The sequence below is a fragment of the Eleutherodactylus coqui genome, chromosome 10 (genome assembly GCF_035609145.1).
Source record: "Eleutherodactylus coqui strain aEleCoq1 chromosome 10, aEleCoq1.hap1, whole genome shotgun sequence".
NCBI classification, from domain to species: domain Eukaryota; kingdom Metazoa; phylum Chordata; class Amphibia; order Anura; family Eleutherodactylidae; genus Eleutherodactylus; species Eleutherodactylus coqui.
The window spans coordinates 94,014,036-94,031,828 of NC_089846.1; the positions used below are offsets into that span (position 1 = coordinate 94,014,036).

A 17,793-nucleotide genomic window follows, 5' to 3' on the forward strand; every position below is an offset into this window, starting at 1 on the left:
ATAAGTTTACGGATGAGAACTCCAATCAATGGATATTAAATCGATAGTAGTCCCCAGACTTTTCTGGTGTGGAACGCCCGGCAGGTAACAGGCATCCACACCGCCAGTCCAAGGGGGCCTTGTAAGGTATCCAATGCACAGACCCCTGGAGGAGCCTACAAGAGGCACAAGGAGTGCGGCACGGGTAAGGGTGGGGGCAACAGGATGAAGAATACCTCAGTCGCGTACACAAAATAGAATAACAGCCGGCGCTCCTAGTGAACGGATATTAGCAATGTCAGTCATACATGTGCCCTTACTCTGCAGGGGTGTAGGACTCCTCTAAATCCAAGTAGGTCCTCAGTGACCCGAGGGACTCTTATGGAACTTCAATTAATACGCCTTTTATTCAAGGATGATGAAACAGTCATACAAGCAGGATGTGAACAAGTAGAAGATGCAAAGCACTTCGAAGGTATGTAGAATAACCGCCGTTATCAAGATGCTCAGGGTGCAGGAAGTGAGGCAGTGACTGGCATCGGGCGGAGACAGCGGTGCAGTGACTGGCACTGGGTGCAGGCAGTTGTGCAGTGACTGATAGAGGGCATAGGCAATGGTGCAGTGACTGGCACAGGATGGAGCAACATAGTAGTGTCTGGCACAGAATACAGGCATTGGTGCAATGCCTGGCCCAAGGTGGAGGTGGCAGTTCAGTGACTGGCACCTGCTGCACGCAGTGGTGTAGTGCCTGGCGCCAGGTGGAGGTAGCAGTGCAGTGACTTGCACAGGGTGTGGGCAGTGGTGAAGTGACTGCCACAGTATGTGGGCAGTGGTGCAGTGACTGGCATAGGGTGAACATATCGGTGTAGTCACTGGCACAGGATGGAGGTAGAAATGCAGTGACTGGCACAGGGTATGAGCAGTGGTGCAGTGAGTGGCACAGTATGTGGGCAGTGGTGCAGTGACTGGCACAGTATGTGGGCAGTAGTCACTGGTACAGAATGGAGGTAGCAGTGCAGTAACTGGCACAAGGTATGCGCAGTGGTGCAGTCACTGGCACAGGGTGAAGTTATCAGTGTAGTCACTGGCACAGGATGGAGGCAGCAGAGCAGGACTGGACAGTCAGAACAGAGTGGATCAGAGTACCAGTAGGCAATGGGGGAAGGGGGTTGGGAATGTTTGAGGTCCGATTAGTTCCCCCCATATTCTGCCGCGCTGATCCACAAAAACAGCAGAGCGGGCGGGGGAGGGGACTGCAAAGACCCACAAACATCCATCTCCTGTCCACAGCGATAGGAAACGCACACAAAAAACACGCGAACGTGCGAATGCCCTTTTTACTGTCTCATGCAATGAGAGAACGCTAGAAATAACTGCTCACCCAACGCACACAACTCACGGCTGAACTCCTATTGCAGCATCCACGGCGCGCAGGCATTGTGCAGCACGCACGTTATTCCCTCAGACCCGCGGATGCGAACAGCGCATTCCACAAGCGCAAGAAAAATCGCAGCTGCTCTGCGCTACTGCGGACGACCTCCACTGCAGTCGTTGGGAACCGGACGATCCACAATTAACACTGTGGGTACGCGCGGCATCGCCTAGCAACAGCGCGGGAAATACAAATATTGGAAGAAAACCTGTCCTGCACAATCAACGGCGAGCCGCTGCGCTCATCCGCAGTACAGAGCGTTTAGGTACATGGGGGAGCTCACTGCCGGCATGGGGAACCCGGATCGCCCGTACGAGGCGCCCCAAGAAAAGCAGGCAAAACACACTAAACTCGCACAGAAAAGGAAGCCTTTGCTTTCACTATGTCTATTTACAGGCGCGACCTCTCTGTCAGCGCCGCTGCGCGATGGGACATATGCAGGGCTTCTCGGACGGATATGGCGCTCACCCGTGTGAAGCCAGCCCTGGGGTACAAGATGACCCCCTCTCCAATCCCACATTTATCCCTGTGGATGGCACTACTATATTTGTGGGCATTTTCTCGCTCTCTGCCCTCTATAATGTGTGAGGCGCTGACCAGCGCGCTGCATGTCGGGAGAGAAGTTTATGGCTCATTGTGAAGGCCTCCTGGGACTTGTCGTCCGCCCGCAGCTGCCAGTCTGTTGTGGGTGACATCTGTGCGTTCCACACAACGTCCGCTCCCTCTACCATAGAGCTTGGAACGCAGTGCTGTCCTCTATGGTGGCGTCCTCCCAGCGCCCCCTGTCCGTGGCGGAGCGCATCGCCCGCTGTCTGCACTTCTCCAGCCGGAGCGCAGACCTGCCACCATAGAGCAGCGGGCGGGGAGTGTGCAGAGCGTCGCTCCTGGTGTCTGCAGCGCCCCCTGTCCCCTGCTCAGTGTCAGGCCGGAGGGGGCTCCGTGTACCCGGGGAGAGCGCTGCGCTGGGTCCCCGCGGCCTCTATGGGCTCCCCGGCACCGTAATCCGCGCACAGCCCGGAGAAGCAGACGCCATGGAGGCCGGTAAGTACCGGCGGAGGAGGGAGGGGCGGGGGACGGGCTCCGCGGCCGCCCGGTGTCAGTAACCTCCGGTGTCTCCCGCAGAGCTCTACTTCCTGATCGCCCGATTCCTGCAGTCCGGACCCTGCCGGAGATCCGCTCAGGTGAGACCGGATGACGCCCGAACCGGGTCACCTCACCCGAAACCACGCAACACCCGAACCGGGTCACCTCACCCCGCCCGTAGAACACCCGACCGGGTCACCTCCTCCGACCCCCCCGGCATCCAACTAACACCCGACCGGGTCAAACCGCCTGATCACCCGAAACGGGTCACATCAGATCCGCACTGAACACCCGATTCGGGTCACCATTCCCCCCGCAATGTCCGCTCCCTCGCTCGATCTCTGCAGCTAACCCGCTTATCACATCCTGCATCGCCCGATCCGGGTCACCGCCTCCTACGCCCGGATTTTCCGTGGATACCGATCCGGGTCACCGCACCGCCCACCCAGCTACTCCGTCGGATCCCCTCGGGTCACCACCTTCTCCCCCTGTCCCCCCCTCTGCCCCATCACACCCCATCCCGGGTCACCCGCTCCGTACATGACACCCGGCGCCGGGTCACCGCACACCCGCCCGGTACAACCGGTGATCCGCCGCCGCCTTAACGCGTCTGTTTGTGTTTCAGGTGCTCGCGGAGGAGCTGGAGGAGCACCAGGTAACGGGACACCGGGAGGGGGGAGGGGCTGCCGGTTGGGGGTCCCGCCGGTCTCACCGTCTCGCTCCTTCTCTCCGCAGCTGATCCCGGAGCGCCTGGACTGGGAGGGCAGCCGGCACCGCAGGACGTACCCGGACCTGGTGAGCGCCGCCGCCGCCCGCGGGTGTCGGGGGGGGGGGGGGGGGAGGGGGGTTTGGGGTCACTCGTAATATTGTCCATTGTGAGAACCGGGGGTCATGTGAGGGCAGGATACGTCACTGCCGCCGCGGCCAATAGTGGAGCCGCTTACATCTGTGTGCAGTAAGACGAGGCTTCTGATTGGTCGGCGCCTCATAATACCCCCGTAGCGGGCTCCGGCCGCCGATACTGGCGCGGGGGGGGGGGGGGGGGGGGCAGGCACCGGAAGAGGGAGATAACGGGTGTAATACTAGGCGGCTCTCAGTGATGTGCTGGGAGTGTGGTGACAGCGGGGAGACAACCTGCCCTGAGTGACGAGTATGGGTGATACAGGAGGCCAGTGACAACCAGTATGGCAAATGTGCTCGCCTGCCTGTCAGGAGTCTGGGAGAACTGGGTGGCGACCAGCGTCCTTTAGTGTGTACGGTCAGAGGGTGACTCTCCACGCAGTGCCGTGTGCCGGCAGCGGCTCCTCCCACCAGACGCTAATGCCGCCTTCACACCGAGCCATTATCGTTCAAATGAGTGAAACCAAATAATCGTTGCGTTTTGCGCACCGCCGGCGACCAGCGAGAGTTCTGCGTCTCGTTCAGCCTCAGCCGGCATAAAACCCAATGGCGTCCGTTTACACGGTGATCGTTCATGGTGATGCAATCGGCCGGCCACACGAGGATCATGAGATTCTCATCCCGTGTAAAAGGGGCATAATGGCTGATAACAGGAAATAATAGCTGTTCAGCGTGTGTCCCGCTGCATCAGAGGTCGGGGGTGACTACTTTCGCTACTGCATCAGTTCTATGAGGCCGGTCTCACATCGGTGATGCGGAGCCACAGCGAAATCCGGCTCTTACCGCGCCCGGCGACCGCGCACATCTTCTCTCTCTGTACTGCGGATGACCGCGGACGCTCGCCGTCAGCCATGCGCAGTACAGATTTTTTTTTAAATGTTTGTTTTTCCTGTGCCGTCGCTAGGCGAAGACGCTGCAGATATGTTGCGGGTACCTGCGCCAATTGCAGATGGGTCGCGGGTCGGAAGGCTTCTATCGACTGCAATGGAAGCTGCAGAAAAATAGAACGTGCTGCGATTTTAATTTCTCATCTGATGCGAATGTTCTATTTTTTTCAATAAGTGCGGAATACCACGGATCGTCCGTGCGGGCGACGATGGCGGGATCCACAATTGGAACCCGGCCTTAAAAGAGATCGTCCGTCACCAGGTTTTGGGCAACCGGCTGAATACATGGGTATATGCCCAGTGATGCCGCCATCTGTCCGGCCAGGAAAGGGTCGCAGTGACGCTGAACGCACAAAGTCTTTCACTTGTGATGGATGGGGTACGGCGTGGCCGCCCGTTGGGTGCTGCTGCCCTCATTTGCATATAGCTCACGGCCCAAAGGTCGGCGGATGGAGTCACACTGTAGGATAAGGCTCCGTTTCCTCTCGCCGCTGCGCCCACCTGCGGTGGCAGCCGGCGCCCACCATCTGGTGACAGATGTCTTTTAATGATGCCTTAAGGAACGACCGGTCGGGATCCGGTGCTGGGGTCGCCGCCGCCGCCTCTGGAGGATCCTGGTGACTGGCGGACTCCCTGCTTATGCGGAGAAGCTGACGTCCCATTGTTGGCAGCTGATCTTATAAGTGAGGCGCAGCGCTGTGTACGAGGAGGGCGGCGCAGTGTCCGCCCTGTCAGCGACACCGTGTAATAATCTGCGGAGGTCAGGTGACTGGCGCCGGTGTCTAGGGAGAATTACTTATAATTCAGTCTGCTGTAGATGGGTTATAGTGAGGAAGGGGAGTTTTGCGACTGTTGAAGGGGGATTGGGGGGGTAGAGTTCTGCGTGCGGCTCTGACTGGTATACCTGGACGATTGCAACTTCTGGCCAATTTCCCCCGTTGGTTACTCAGTGGTCACATGACTGTATTTTTGGATGCACCACATCTGACAATAATGCCGCTATCTCACAGGCCGCTTTTTACCGTTTGAAACGCCGCGCTATCCACGGGGCAAAGCTTCCACTGATCTTTAATGGGTCTTCACAGACCAGCGCTCGGAACGCCTTAATTTTTCAAGCGCTGTCTGCTCTACTTTTGGGCACCTTAGCTCTTTTTAACGCCCCTCCTCACCCATCATCGTGACGGGGTGCGTTAAATGCTGTAACGTGTCCAAAACGCTGCGTCAAATTGCGGTGACACGGCGGTTTGTGAACGCATGTGAAAATTGCCTAACTACATGGGGAAAGTGGAGAGATATTGCTGCCCCCAGTAAGTGATTCCTTCTTCTTCTGACCGCTCTCGTCACCTCCAGGTCACCTCCAATTCTCATATTCCTCCGAACTACCTGCTGAGTATTTGTGAGCGCATCGGACCCGTCCTAGACCAAGAGCTCCCCCAGAGCGTCCCTGGGGTGTCCAGCCTCCTGGGAGTGGGGAAGCAATCTCTATTACGAAGAGCGAAAGGTAATGTTGGGGGTGGGGCAATATCTGGCAGCAGTGGGGGTGGGGCAATATCTGGCAGCAGTGGGGGTGGGGCAATATCTGGCAGCAGTGGGGGCAGGGCTGATTGTCACTGAGGTCGTTCCTTTATGTTTCTGCAGAATTTAAAAATTCCTCATGGAAACCATCAGGATACGCGGCTCTGCACCGCGGGCGCCCGCCAGAACTGCCCTCCAACTACGGGAGGCCACTCAGTGTGGGTAAGTTACACGGATCATCCGTAACGGCAAAAGTCCAGAAAATGAGGGATTCTCAGACAAAAGGACACGAAGCTCCACCCATATGAACATCCCTGTGCTGTTGTTGATTAGAGGGGATCTATGCAAATGAAGCTTAAAGGGGAACTAAACTTTTTACAAACTTCTGATATGTCATAGCGACATTTCAGAAGTTTTGATTGTCTGGAGTCCGAGTGCTGAGACCCCCACAATCGCCAAGATGTTCATCTGAGCACCATGTCTGTTTGGCTGTTTCTGTCATGCCTGGAGCAGGTGCATGGGCTCCACAGAAAGTCTATAGAGCCCGTACACCTTGAAATGACAGCCAAACGGCATATTGTTCGGATGAATGCTTCTTCCCACTCGTTTTAGCAATATGTGAGGGTCTCGGCACCCGGACCCCCCACTGATCAACACTACAGACATGTCACTGTGACACTTCAAAAGTTTTATGCAGTTTAGTTAGATTTTTTAAAGGGTTTTACCGCAGATGGCGGATAGATGTCTGATTGCTGGGGTTCGACCTTTTGGACCCTTAGTAATCCCAAGAATGGCGCCTTCGAATGGCTCTTGTGAGTATATACCGGTGGTACACATGCTTGACTTCCGCTGTATTCAGTTCTATAGGACGGGCAGAGATCCCTTCATCCTACAGAAGTGTATGGAGTGATAGTCATGTGTTCTTAGGATTGCTTGGACCCCCAGTAATCTGACATCCCCTATATAATGGCAAGAGGATAAAGCTCTTTGATGGCAAAACCCCTTTAATCCCTGCATTGGAAAAAAATTCTGACATTGTTATGGTGTCTCAATTCTTTTTCATTTTCTAGGTGCGTGCTTGCTGTCAGTGAATGGAGCAGTTCAGATACCTGCCGCTCTGTTTTAGCACATAGAGGATTGTCTTCAATGATATATTATAATAAACCCCTCAGCTATATGAACGGGAAGGACTAGGACAGGGTTTTGGCTTCTACAAATAACAGGCGAATGTTCCCATTCGCTGACAGCAATCAGAGGTCTTAACAGTGGTGAGAAATTGACACACAAATTTGCTAGGATGTTGCAGAACTTTTCTCTTCTTGCTACATTTTCTGAAATGAAATAGCATTCATTACCTGATGAGGGTTTCGTATCCTAACGTCGGCGCGTTCCAGCTCCTTCCCCTTCGGGAGAGATCATCTGCTCCGCCGCCTGCATAAGTACCGCTCCAGTACTTGTAGCAACCAGTCGGATTAAAGAAAATAAAAGCAGCCTCCTGATTGGCTGATGCGTATCCAGTGTTTTTCACATTTCCTCTTTACTTTGCAGTAAGAGTTGCCTCCTCGCGGGCGCTGACCGGCTGCACCCGCTTCCAGTACATCTTCCCCTGCTCTTCTTATCAGCACATCAAAATGCACAAGAGGATCCTGGGTCACCTGTCGTCGGTGTACTGCGTGGCGTTCGATCGCAGTGGGAGGCGGATCTTCACAGTGAGTTTTGGGTGACCTTGGAGGCGCCCTGTAAGCGTGTCTCTGCCGCCGCCTCTGCATTGGTTTTCTATTTTCCAGGGTTCTGATGACTGTTTAGTGAAGATCTGGGCCACTGATGACGGGCGACTCCTCTCCACCCTGCGCGGGCATTCCGCTGAGATCTCAGACATGGCGGTCAACTATGAAAACACCCTGATTGCAGCCGGAAGTTGTGACAAAGTGGTGCGGGTCTGGTGTCTGCGGACCTGCGCCCCGGTAGCGGTGCTGCAGGGTCACACGGCGTCCATTACCTCCATACAGGTAAGACGTCTCACTTCAGATGAGATTCCTTTAGTCTGGTGTCCAACTCTTATCAGATAAACGGATGCAGCAAGGGAAAACCTCCCTGCCACCGATCATATATTATGCTGAAAACTCATTATATATGTGACTGATATCAGCTGCTCTGCTTATAACGCTCTGGACTGTGGTCCTAACTGAAGAAAAGCCCCAGTAATATGGCTGCGCTGGTATACACTGTGGTATATTCTGTGTGCTGCAGAATTGCTGCTTTGGATCTGCACTTGTAGTATCTATTAGGTGACTACAGGGGGAGCCATATGCTAGAATACATTGCACAAGAGTCTGTACATTCCTGTGCGGGTAGTGGGATGATGCCAGGCCACATGTGGGTGTCCGTCCTGAAGACTCGGCAGCAGACTCTGCAGTTTATAGCTGCAGTACTAGTAGAGGACGATGAGTGCCCAGATGGGAGGGGAGAGGGCTCTGATTGTTTAGCTTTTTCTCGATGTATCCGATCCTAGGAAGGCCGGGTGGCACGGCCACCATTTCAGCATCCACAAGGGTCGGCATCGACTGATCTCAGGATCACAGTGAATGGAGGGGCAGCATACTTGCTCGGGGCAGACTGGACCCTGATTTTTCCGGATCCGTGGTTGGACTTGCACTAATGCTACAGTAGAGGATAGGCTATTGTTCTGTGAATATCCCTTTAATTCAGTTTTTTTTTTTTTTTCTTTTTCCAGTTCTGTCCGTCAACTAAAAGTAAAACCCGCTACCTCACATCCACTGGTGCTGACGGCGCAATCTGCTTCTGGCAATGGAACGTGGACACCATGACGTTTAAGTAAGATGGTGGCTCTTTCATACCATCTATTATAAGGTCTGGGGACACTGCGGCCGGCGTTACACAGTGATTGCTCTGGTGCAATGCTCTGCGGCAGTCTGTGTGGTGCAGGGCACAGATTATTGAAATGTATTAACCCCCTCAGCAGTATAAAACGAGCTCTGTTCGAAATGGACCTCACAGTTTTGGGCGAACAGAGCTGGTTTTACGTCAAACGGCTGTAAATGGTGTCATTTCAAAGCTTCTGTAGGCCTTTCAGAACCAAAGCTGTTATGGGAATACTGAATTTGCAGCTGTCCGGAGAGGCAGGGGAGACGAGCCGAAGCAGAGAAGATCTGTGATCCTCCTGTCTTTCTCTGCCATAGGGGACATTAATTTTTGTTCAAGTTATCGCCGCCTCCCATCAATCAGAGAGCATATTTGCTGTCTCATTGTCACATATGGGGTTTCCCCAGAAAAGGAGCGAAATGCTGAGGACTTGCTCATTTAATGTTGTTTAACCCTGCAGATGCTGCACTCATTGATGAGCGTGGCATCTAAACGTTTTCACAAATAAAATAAAGCTTTTCCCCCTTACACAGGGCTTTAAATATTAAAAAAATAAAAAGAACCCCAAAAAAATCTATATGGAATTGGTATCGCCATATCCATAACAACACATACTATAAAATTACATTATTTATCCAGCATGGCATTTTGTAATAAAAATGGCAGTTTTCTGATTATCTCACTTCCTCAGAAGTGGAATAAAAATGATTAATAAGCCGTACATACCTCAAAATGGTACCAATAAAAACTACAAGTTGTCATGCAAAAACCAGGCCCACATACAGCTCTGTTGGCTGAAAAATAAAAATACTGTGGTCCTGAAATGTGGCTTATGTTGAAGCTGCGGTCATAAGGGCCCATGGATATGGAATTTTGGAACCTGTCATTCGGACCATTCCATCCTATGCGTTTTTCGCTGTCCCGCCTCCTGTCCTTCCCTTGAGAAGGGCTGGACTTGGGCCTTAGTTCCCTGAAAGGTCAGATATTGGCTTGTCCATTATTTTCCAAACCTCTAAGTCAACTCCCTGTACCCTTCCTATAGGGGGTTGCTCAGGTCATCCCTCCATACCATTCTGCTGTCCTACCCACGTACTGGACAGTATTTTCCCTTTAAGCCATTGTGCAACATTCCATCTCTTAATTTCTGCTGGAAGGTAGCCTTTTTGGTAGCAATCACTTCCCTTCACAGGGTTTCTGAGCTTGCTGCCAGTCGCACCCTATGCCCTCCTTCCTACCTAAGGTGGTGTCTGCCTTCTACATCAATGAGGATATTGTTTTGCCTTTGTCCTGCTCCTCCGCCACTCGCCCTCGGGAATAGCTTCTCCACAGATTGGACTTGGTGCAAACCTTGTGGATATACCTCTACTGGACAGCATCTTTCCGGCGCAGCGACTCTTGTTATTTCAGATGACCCGAGATCTGGCCTTACGGCTTCCAAAACCGTCCTGTTACGTTGGATCAGGTTAGCAGTGACGGAGGCTTACTGTGCCCAAGGGCAAGGTGCCTCCCTTTTGGCTTCAGGGTGCACTTTACTCGAGCAGTGGGCGCCTCCTGGGCGGTACGCAACGGCACTTCTGCTCTCAAATTGTGTAAGGCCACTACATGGGCCTCTACACACTACCTCAAAGTTCTACTTGGTGCACATTGTTGCATTTGCTGACTCCTCATTAGGTCAAAGAGTTTTGCAATTAGCAATATAACTGACCGCATGTGTCCTTGTCAGTTTCCCCACCCCTGAGGGAGTCTTCTCGGGAACGTCCCACCGTCTTCAGCTGTTCTCCAATGAACAAGAACAAAGAGATTTTACTTTAAGTACAAATATCTCGTTATAAACTTGGTGTTGTCATACAGCTGCACTGACGGAAAAATGTAAAACGTTATGACCGCTGGAACACGAAGGAATACCAATTATTGGCTCTTAAGGCTAAAATTAGTTATGTCTTTAAGGGGTTAAAACTGCACTTAAGGCAGCTGAGTTCAGCATCAAATCTCTTTACTTACATGAGACATAAATTTTAAGTCTAAAATAAAGGATTTTTCCAATTTTAACGTGACTATTAGGGGGTTAAAGGGCCGGCGCCCCGTCTTCTGTTGTGTAAGAGGGCGGGGTGAGGAAGGAATCGATCAGCTGGGTGACCAGTGAAGAAAGCAACCTTCAGCTTTACGCTTTCACTTTGATACATCTTCCCTAAAAGCTTTCAATCCTTCCCCGTTTTAGGAGTTCTGCTTGCTATAAATTAGTGGGGAATATTTTGTTTGGATGTAAAGGCTGAAAACCCCTCCTTGCCCTCGTCCTGCTAACAGCAGAGGGTTTGTTGCAGCACATCGGTGCAGGCAGTCCTCTTTAAAGGGGCTTTCTTATTAAAGATCTTCAAAGAGGGTTGTTTACACTGATGTGTTGCAACAAATACTTTGCTGGAGGTCCGATCACATTACCGTTCCCGTGTCCCCCTAAGACCAGCACACCCTAAGTGCCCTATGTCAGTGGAGCTGCAGTACACATGCAGGACCACCAATCCATTGACTTTTGTGGGAAAGGATGACATTGATGCACCTGACTTACTTCCTCTGTACTATAGAAGTGGAGGTTGATCGTGCATTAAGGGTGTGCCAAGATAGCTGGTGGTCCTTGCATACAGAACTCCAGAGATCAGACTTTTATACCTGCAGGTAGGGAATAAATGTATGTAATAGGATCAGCCCTTAAAAGGGTAGCACCACAATTGCAAGTTATCCACAGGATCGGGGATAACTTGCTGATTGTTGGGAGTCTCACCGTTGAGACTCCTGCCTGTCTCCGAAACGTGACTCCCATGTCCCAGTCTGCCTGTCACTACAGGGGAAACTTCTCCCTCCACAGGAACGTCACTGTAAATGGAGCATTGGACGAGCATGCGTAGTCAGCACCCCATTCATTTCAATAGGGCCGATGGAATTAGCCAAGCGGCTGTTGCTCAGCTATGGCTGCAGTCCCATTGAAAGGGGAAAAAGTGTTAATGCATTTCACAACCAGCGCTCCCATTCAGTCTGCACCTCACTGCAGGAGGTGCAGTAACCCCACAGTGAGGAGGACTGAGGACACAAGACCCCTCTTAAGATTGATGGGGGTCTCAGTAGTATGTATAGGATCCAGCAGCAGTCTCTGAAAAAAACAAAGTCCAAGCAAGGTGGGGAGGAAAAGAGAATGCACAGCCGTACTGGGGTTAATGAACCAAAAAACCCCAACATAGAAGCAGTAAACCAAAAAGTCCGGCAGCATTAATGGTAGTTAAAATTACGTCCAACCTTTATTGTTCCATATTAAAAAGAGGATCCGACAACGTTTTGACCTTAGAGGGCTTGACAAAGACCTCTAAGGTTGAAAAGGTGCTGGATCCTCTTTTTTTAATATGGAACAATAAAGGTTGGGGGTCTCAATAGTGAGATCCCACCTGGTCAGCAAGTTATCCCCATCCTGTGGATAGGGAATATTTTGCAATTCTGGTACAACACCTTAAAGGCAGATTTGCTGTGGATTTTGCCTCTTCAAATGAGGGTGTGAAATCCGCATCAAAATCTTACATGTGGATTTTGCACCAACAATTGGCAGCATGTTTTCCACTGTGGAAAATGTGCTGCATGTAAGCATAGCCTAAGGCCACATTGACATGGCGGTCCTTCAGCGATGGGGCTGGAGCTAGCGCCGCAGATGGAACTCCTCCTGGGCATTACCCGCTCTGCATCTCTACCATCTCCCTCTCGCAATAGGAGAATAACCCAGCATTCTGTCTTTGCAGTGATCGGCCCCTGAAGTTTGCAGAGCGCTCCAGGCCGGGCGTTCAGATCTCCTGCTCCTCCTTCAGTTCAGGTATTCGCCATCCTCCAATTCCTCTGGCGTACATATGAATGCCCACTGATCATTTGTGACCTGCTTCTGGCTGTGCCGCTCACTAAGTGTCTCTTCTTTTCCTCTAGGTGGGATGTTCATTGCTACAGGTAGCACAGATCACGTTATAAGAGTGCATTACCTGGGCTCTGAAGAGCCAGAGAAGATCGCAGAGCTGGAAGCACATTTGGTAAGATCTGCGTTTATTTAAATCTGCTTTCCTGGCTCCTCCCACTACGAGGCCCCTCCCCCTTAGACAACGATTAGCGATGGTTTAATAAAAACTGCACAATGTAAGTGCAGTTACACACAACGATTATCGCTTTGAGCGATAATCGTTGTCTAAATGGGCCTTTAAAGTGTTGTGCTGCCCCCCCATAGAGACACCTGATGGTCGTAGCTATTGTCCATTTCTGTTGCAGCACGGCTGTACATCCACCATTATGTTCCAGTTGTAACTTTGGCGCTGTGATCGTTTTGTCTTATTTCTTTAAATATTTTTTGTTTGACTGTTAGAATTTACAAACATCGGGAATCCTGAATTGTTCGCTTCCTAACTGTTCCCCTGCTTTATTCTTAGGACAAGGTGGTGGCTGTTCAGTTCTGTAATAACGGAGACCGGTGAGTGATGTGCCCACCTCCCTCCTGTACTGTTCTGAATTATATACTCCACAGCTGCACTCACAAGTGATGTATGAGGCTGGGGCAACATAAAATGTTAGAAAAAAGTAGCATGTGAAAAAATAAAAATCTGTGACTTATGTGCATGTGTCAGTTTCTGAGCTGCAGTTTAGCTTTTAACACCTTCCCGCACCACGAAGTACAATTCACGTGATATGATGTGTATGTACTGCAAATAGATGGCTCGGGATCTCAGCCTGCGCCATCCATAGCAGGAGGCAGTTTTTACTGACAGCTGGGGTCCCGCTGCAATGGATAGAACTGGAGACCACTTCAATCCCAGCTCTTACATGCCGCAGTCCACATTGATCGGGCTTGTATGTAGTTAACAGAGGGAAGGAGCTCCGTCTGTGATGAGTTGTGCAGGACCAGTGAGTTGCTGTGGATGGTATTTAAATGAAAAGACAAGTACTGTAGTGTATTATTGGAGCGCTCATAGGATCACAGGTTTAAGTTCCCAACAGGGACCTAGAAAAATGTGAAAAGTCTAAAGTAAAAAAGGCCCCTTTTTGCAAACTTTTCTATGTAGTTTTTTTAAATTAAATAAATAAATAAATAAAACCGTTTGGTATCGCTGCATTTATAACAACCCGACAAATAAATTGAAAGCACTTATCTTATCTTGCACAGCAAACACTAGGAAAAAAGGCTATTTTTGTTCATTTTGCCTTCCAAAAGATGCAATAAAAGTGATCAAACAAGTTGCATGTACTCCAAAATGGTACCAATGAAAAATCAAGCCTGTCACTAGAGATGAGCGAGCGTACTCGACCACGCCCCTTTTTCACTCGAGCACCGCGATTTTCGAGTACTTCCGTACTTGGGTGAAAAGATTCGGGGGGCGCCGTGGGTGAGTGGGGGGTTGCAGCGGGGAGTGAGGGGGAGAGAGAGTTCCCCGCTGCTACCCCCGCTCCGCCACGCCTCCCCCTGCCCCCCGAATCTTTTCACCCGAGTACGGAAGTACTCGAAAATAGCGATGCTCGATCGAGTAATTACTCGAAACGAGTATATTCGCTCATCTCTACCTGTCACACAAAAAACAAGCGAAAAGAATGTGGAAAAATACTGTTGTGAAGGCGCAACACTCTAAGCTACTAGAAGATTAGGGTCCAGTATGCGATGATGAAAGCACTTCTTTTTTTATTTCACAAAATAAAAACCAGCAATTGAAAACAAGCCCTCAAACAGCGCTGCTGATGGAAAATAAAGTTAAAAAAGTTCTTTGTTTTTAAACGCAATGATGTGAAAAGCAAATTATTTTCTAAAAAAAGTGGGATAATGCTAATAAAATGCATAATTTTGGTATTTGTTTTAATCGTACTGAACAGAAGTGAAAAGTTGTCACGTCATTCATACCACATGGTGCAGGCCTTAAAGAAATGGTGGAATTGATGATCTTTTGATGACTGTCTCCCTTCTCCCGTAGCTTGAGCTTCGTCAGCGCCAGCAGAGATGGGACAGCGCGGATCTGGCAGTATCAGCAGCAGGAATGGAGGATGATTGTGCTGGACATGAGCACCAGGATGAGCGGGTAAGAGGTGCCGCTGCTCACCAGCCGGTTACTGTGGACAATGTAGAGACCTTGAATCATCAGTCCGTATGTTAAATTCACAGGAACAACATGTGCAGCACTGAGGACAAAGGGACCAAGCTGAAGGTGACCATGGTGGCCTGGGACCGCTGCGATACCACAGTCATCACTGCCGTCAACAACTTCCTGTTAAAAGTGTGGAATTCCCACAGCGGGCAGCTCCTCCACGCCTTATCTGTAAGTGATGGATGTCGAAATTGGCGACTTATTGCATGTCAAGTTAATCAGGGTGTTTCATACGTGCGGTCAGTAGGGATCTCCCTGATCACAGTGATGGCATGTCGGAGCAATGAGATCGAAATAACCCATTTAGGGCTGGTTGCAGCAACTACGGTGTTCATCCAGGTTTCGTTCAAATGCGATCCACTTTTACTTGTTTTAAGGAAGACATGTTGCGCCTATAATCAAAGGGTCAACCCAGAAGACGACGTGTATTGTGCATAGTCATAGGTATTATGGTTAGGTGATCTTTCCAGCATTCATAGCTATCTTCCTGACAGCAGCAAATCTTGGAATAATTTCACCAACCAGGAAAAGCCCTTCACACTATCGGCTTAGTCCACCATCTTGGATTTCAACTGGTTAACTAAGTTCAACTAGTTTTATCTGCCAAAATCTGAGGATCAAATTGAACCAAGATCACGGGCTAACTAGTGTTTGGTGCAGCGTTTTTCTACTTGATCTTAAATCCGCTCTTGCTGATCTCAGATCCAAACTTTGGTGCAACTGGCCCTTAATTATACAGTAAAAGGTTCTGCAACTTTTAAACAAACTTTATGGCACAGTAACTAAGACTGGGGCTCCATGCGCCACAGTTCATTGGAATAAAATAAGGCATCATCGAGGTGCAGGCCTCCTTAATAAGTTTGCCACATCTTCGCCTGTCCATGCGGCAGAAGCTGAAATCTTTGCTGTGCGCGGGCATGGTTTTGCACAAGTGTTTATGCAAGTTATAGTAACTCTGTCCATTTACGGGTTCACCGCCCGTCTGTTAAACTCCATTCACTTTTCTCTTCACTTTTGAAATGTTGAGAGATGTGTAAAATGCAAAAATTGCAAAGTTTTTGAGTAAAAATGCACCAAAATTAGCGACTTTTTACTTCCACGGACACAGCGCAGGTCTTTGCATATGTTTGTCCTTTGGACTCTGTCATGCGGGCAAAATGTGTGTCGGAAAAATTCAACATGGTTTTGCTCCATAATCCATGGTAAAAATACAAAGCCCAGCCTCAGATTAAATGCTGCAGATCCACTTACAGACCCTGTTCAATGGACTAGATCCACTTGTGGCTAGCTGATGTGGTTTCTGAGCCAAAAACTGTGTCAATAATTGATATGTTAGATTTTTTCCCCCCCAGATGTGACTTTCCAAATCCGCACTGATTCCCATTGAATTCAGTAGTATATTAAGAGGACACCGATTTTGTTGCAAAATGCATATCTAAAAAACTGACAGGCCTGTGAACGAGCGCTTAATGTGTCACTTCACTTTCAGTAAGATTTTTACTTTCTGTCAGTGAATATTGGCTTTTGTATTTCCATTTAGTATCTGAGAACTGACTGTTCTGCTCACAGCGCCGATTAGTGTATTCCGGTCGACTGTCCTTCATCCTAGACTTTCAAACTGATCTAGACTTGCAACAAGCAATACATTGCAACAAGCCCTTAGCTAGGGTCAGCAGGGGTTAGCAGCCCTCCAGATAGGGAGGAGTTGAGATGATAAATATCCTTATCTCTGATGTCTCTGCAGGGTCACGATGACGAGGTGTTCGTCCTGGAAGCTCACCCCTTCGACTCCAGGATCCTCCTCTCCGCCGGCCACGATGGGAATATCTTTGTCTGGGATCTGGAGAAAGGGACGAAGATCCGGAATTATTTCAACATGGTGAGAATCTGCTGTTTAAGTGGCGTTTGTGTCCAATGTTGAGTTACAGGTTGCATCGGCGCCCGGCGTGAGTAATGATTCCTGCAAGTAAAGGGTCGAGTAGCAGTTTCTAGAGGACTCTGTAAATAAAGCCAAATCGCTGCACAGTGAAAGGCTCTGCCACTTTCTAACAGGCTCTTTGCTTCTTTTATTCACTGTTTTCAACATCTCAGCTTGCTGTCAATGAATGGGGCCACTAAATTCCTGTCTAGTCCTAAGGATCTCCACGTCTGTATTTCAGATTGAAGGCCAGGGACACGGTGCCGTATTTGACTGCAAGTTCTCACCTGATGGGCAGCACTTCGCCTGCACCGACTCCCACGGGCACCTTTTGTTGTTCGGCTTTGGATGCAGCAAAGCGTATGAGAAGGTGAGTGACGCGTGGCCCCCTAGCAGGACGTCAGAGAGGCCTCCAGTGTCCGTTACCCCATAGTGATGGCCATGTCTGTTTGGCGCAGATTCCCGAACAGATGTTCTTCCACACTGACTTCCGGCCGCTGATTCGAGATACCAATAACTACGTCCTAGATGAACAAACGCAGCAGGCCCCGCACCTCATGCCTCCCCCGTTTCTGGTGGACGTAGATGGAAATCCGCACCCTACCCGCCTCCAACGCCTCGTACCAGGGAGGGAGAACTGCAAAGACGAGCAGCTGATCCCGCAGCTTGGATACGTATCCAACGGTAACGACTTCTTTGTTTGTGGTTGTCTGATTCCTTCATAGAGTCCTGGTGTGCATTTTGTGATACACATATCGGGGTTCATATATTAGTAGTGTCATGTGCGGCAGGTCTTCATTGTGACTTTATCCTGATCATGGCGGCTTCTTACACCATGTAAGTATATATGAGCTGCATGGAGAAGCCGTCATGTACTGATACTACTTGTAACCGCTGTAATAAGATTATTTATGCTTTTTATATAAAAGGCAAGCCGCGTTTGCGATGACACATGTAACATGGATTGCATCCCCTCGTGTGAAGAGGTGAAATCTCCACTGACAATCTACAGCATTAATCCATTTCAAAATCTGCTAAAAGTCTACATGTTAC

The 17,793-nt window shown here is 50.0% G+C and overlaps 1 protein-coding gene across 1 annotated transcript in view; it reads left to right on the forward strand.

The window, feature by feature from the left end:
• The first annotated feature begins 2,336 nt into the window (after positions 1-2,336).
• Positions 2,337-17,793, forward strand: part of BRWD3 (bromodomain and WD repeat domain containing 3) — a 40,955-nt gene continuing 25,498 nt past the window's right edge. The window contains exons 1-17 of the mRNA XM_066581477.1: positions 2,337-2,452; positions 2,534-2,592; positions 3,120-3,149; positions 3,230-3,289; positions 5,632-5,782; positions 5,920-6,018; positions 7,345-7,505; positions 7,584-7,805; positions 8,531-8,631; positions 12,456-12,526; positions 12,634-12,734; positions 13,125-13,165; positions 14,652-14,756; positions 14,840-14,993; positions 16,567-16,701; positions 16,982-17,110; positions 17,199-17,424. Of these exons, the coding sequence (XP_066437574.1) occupies positions 2,443-2,452; positions 2,534-2,592; positions 3,120-3,149; positions 3,230-3,289; positions 5,632-5,782; positions 5,920-6,018; positions 7,345-7,505; positions 7,584-7,805; positions 8,531-8,631; positions 12,456-12,526; positions 12,634-12,734; positions 13,125-13,165; positions 14,652-14,756; positions 14,840-14,993; positions 16,567-16,701; positions 16,982-17,110; positions 17,199-17,424 (1,855 nt within the window). The 5' untranslated portion in view covers positions 2,337-2,442. The remainder of the gene's footprint in view (positions 2,453-2,533; positions 2,593-3,119; positions 3,150-3,229; positions 3,290-5,631; positions 5,783-5,919; positions 6,019-7,344; positions 7,506-7,583; positions 7,806-8,530; positions 8,632-12,455; positions 12,527-12,633; positions 12,735-13,124; positions 13,166-14,651; positions 14,757-14,839; positions 14,994-16,566; positions 16,702-16,981; positions 17,111-17,198; positions 17,425-17,793) is intronic.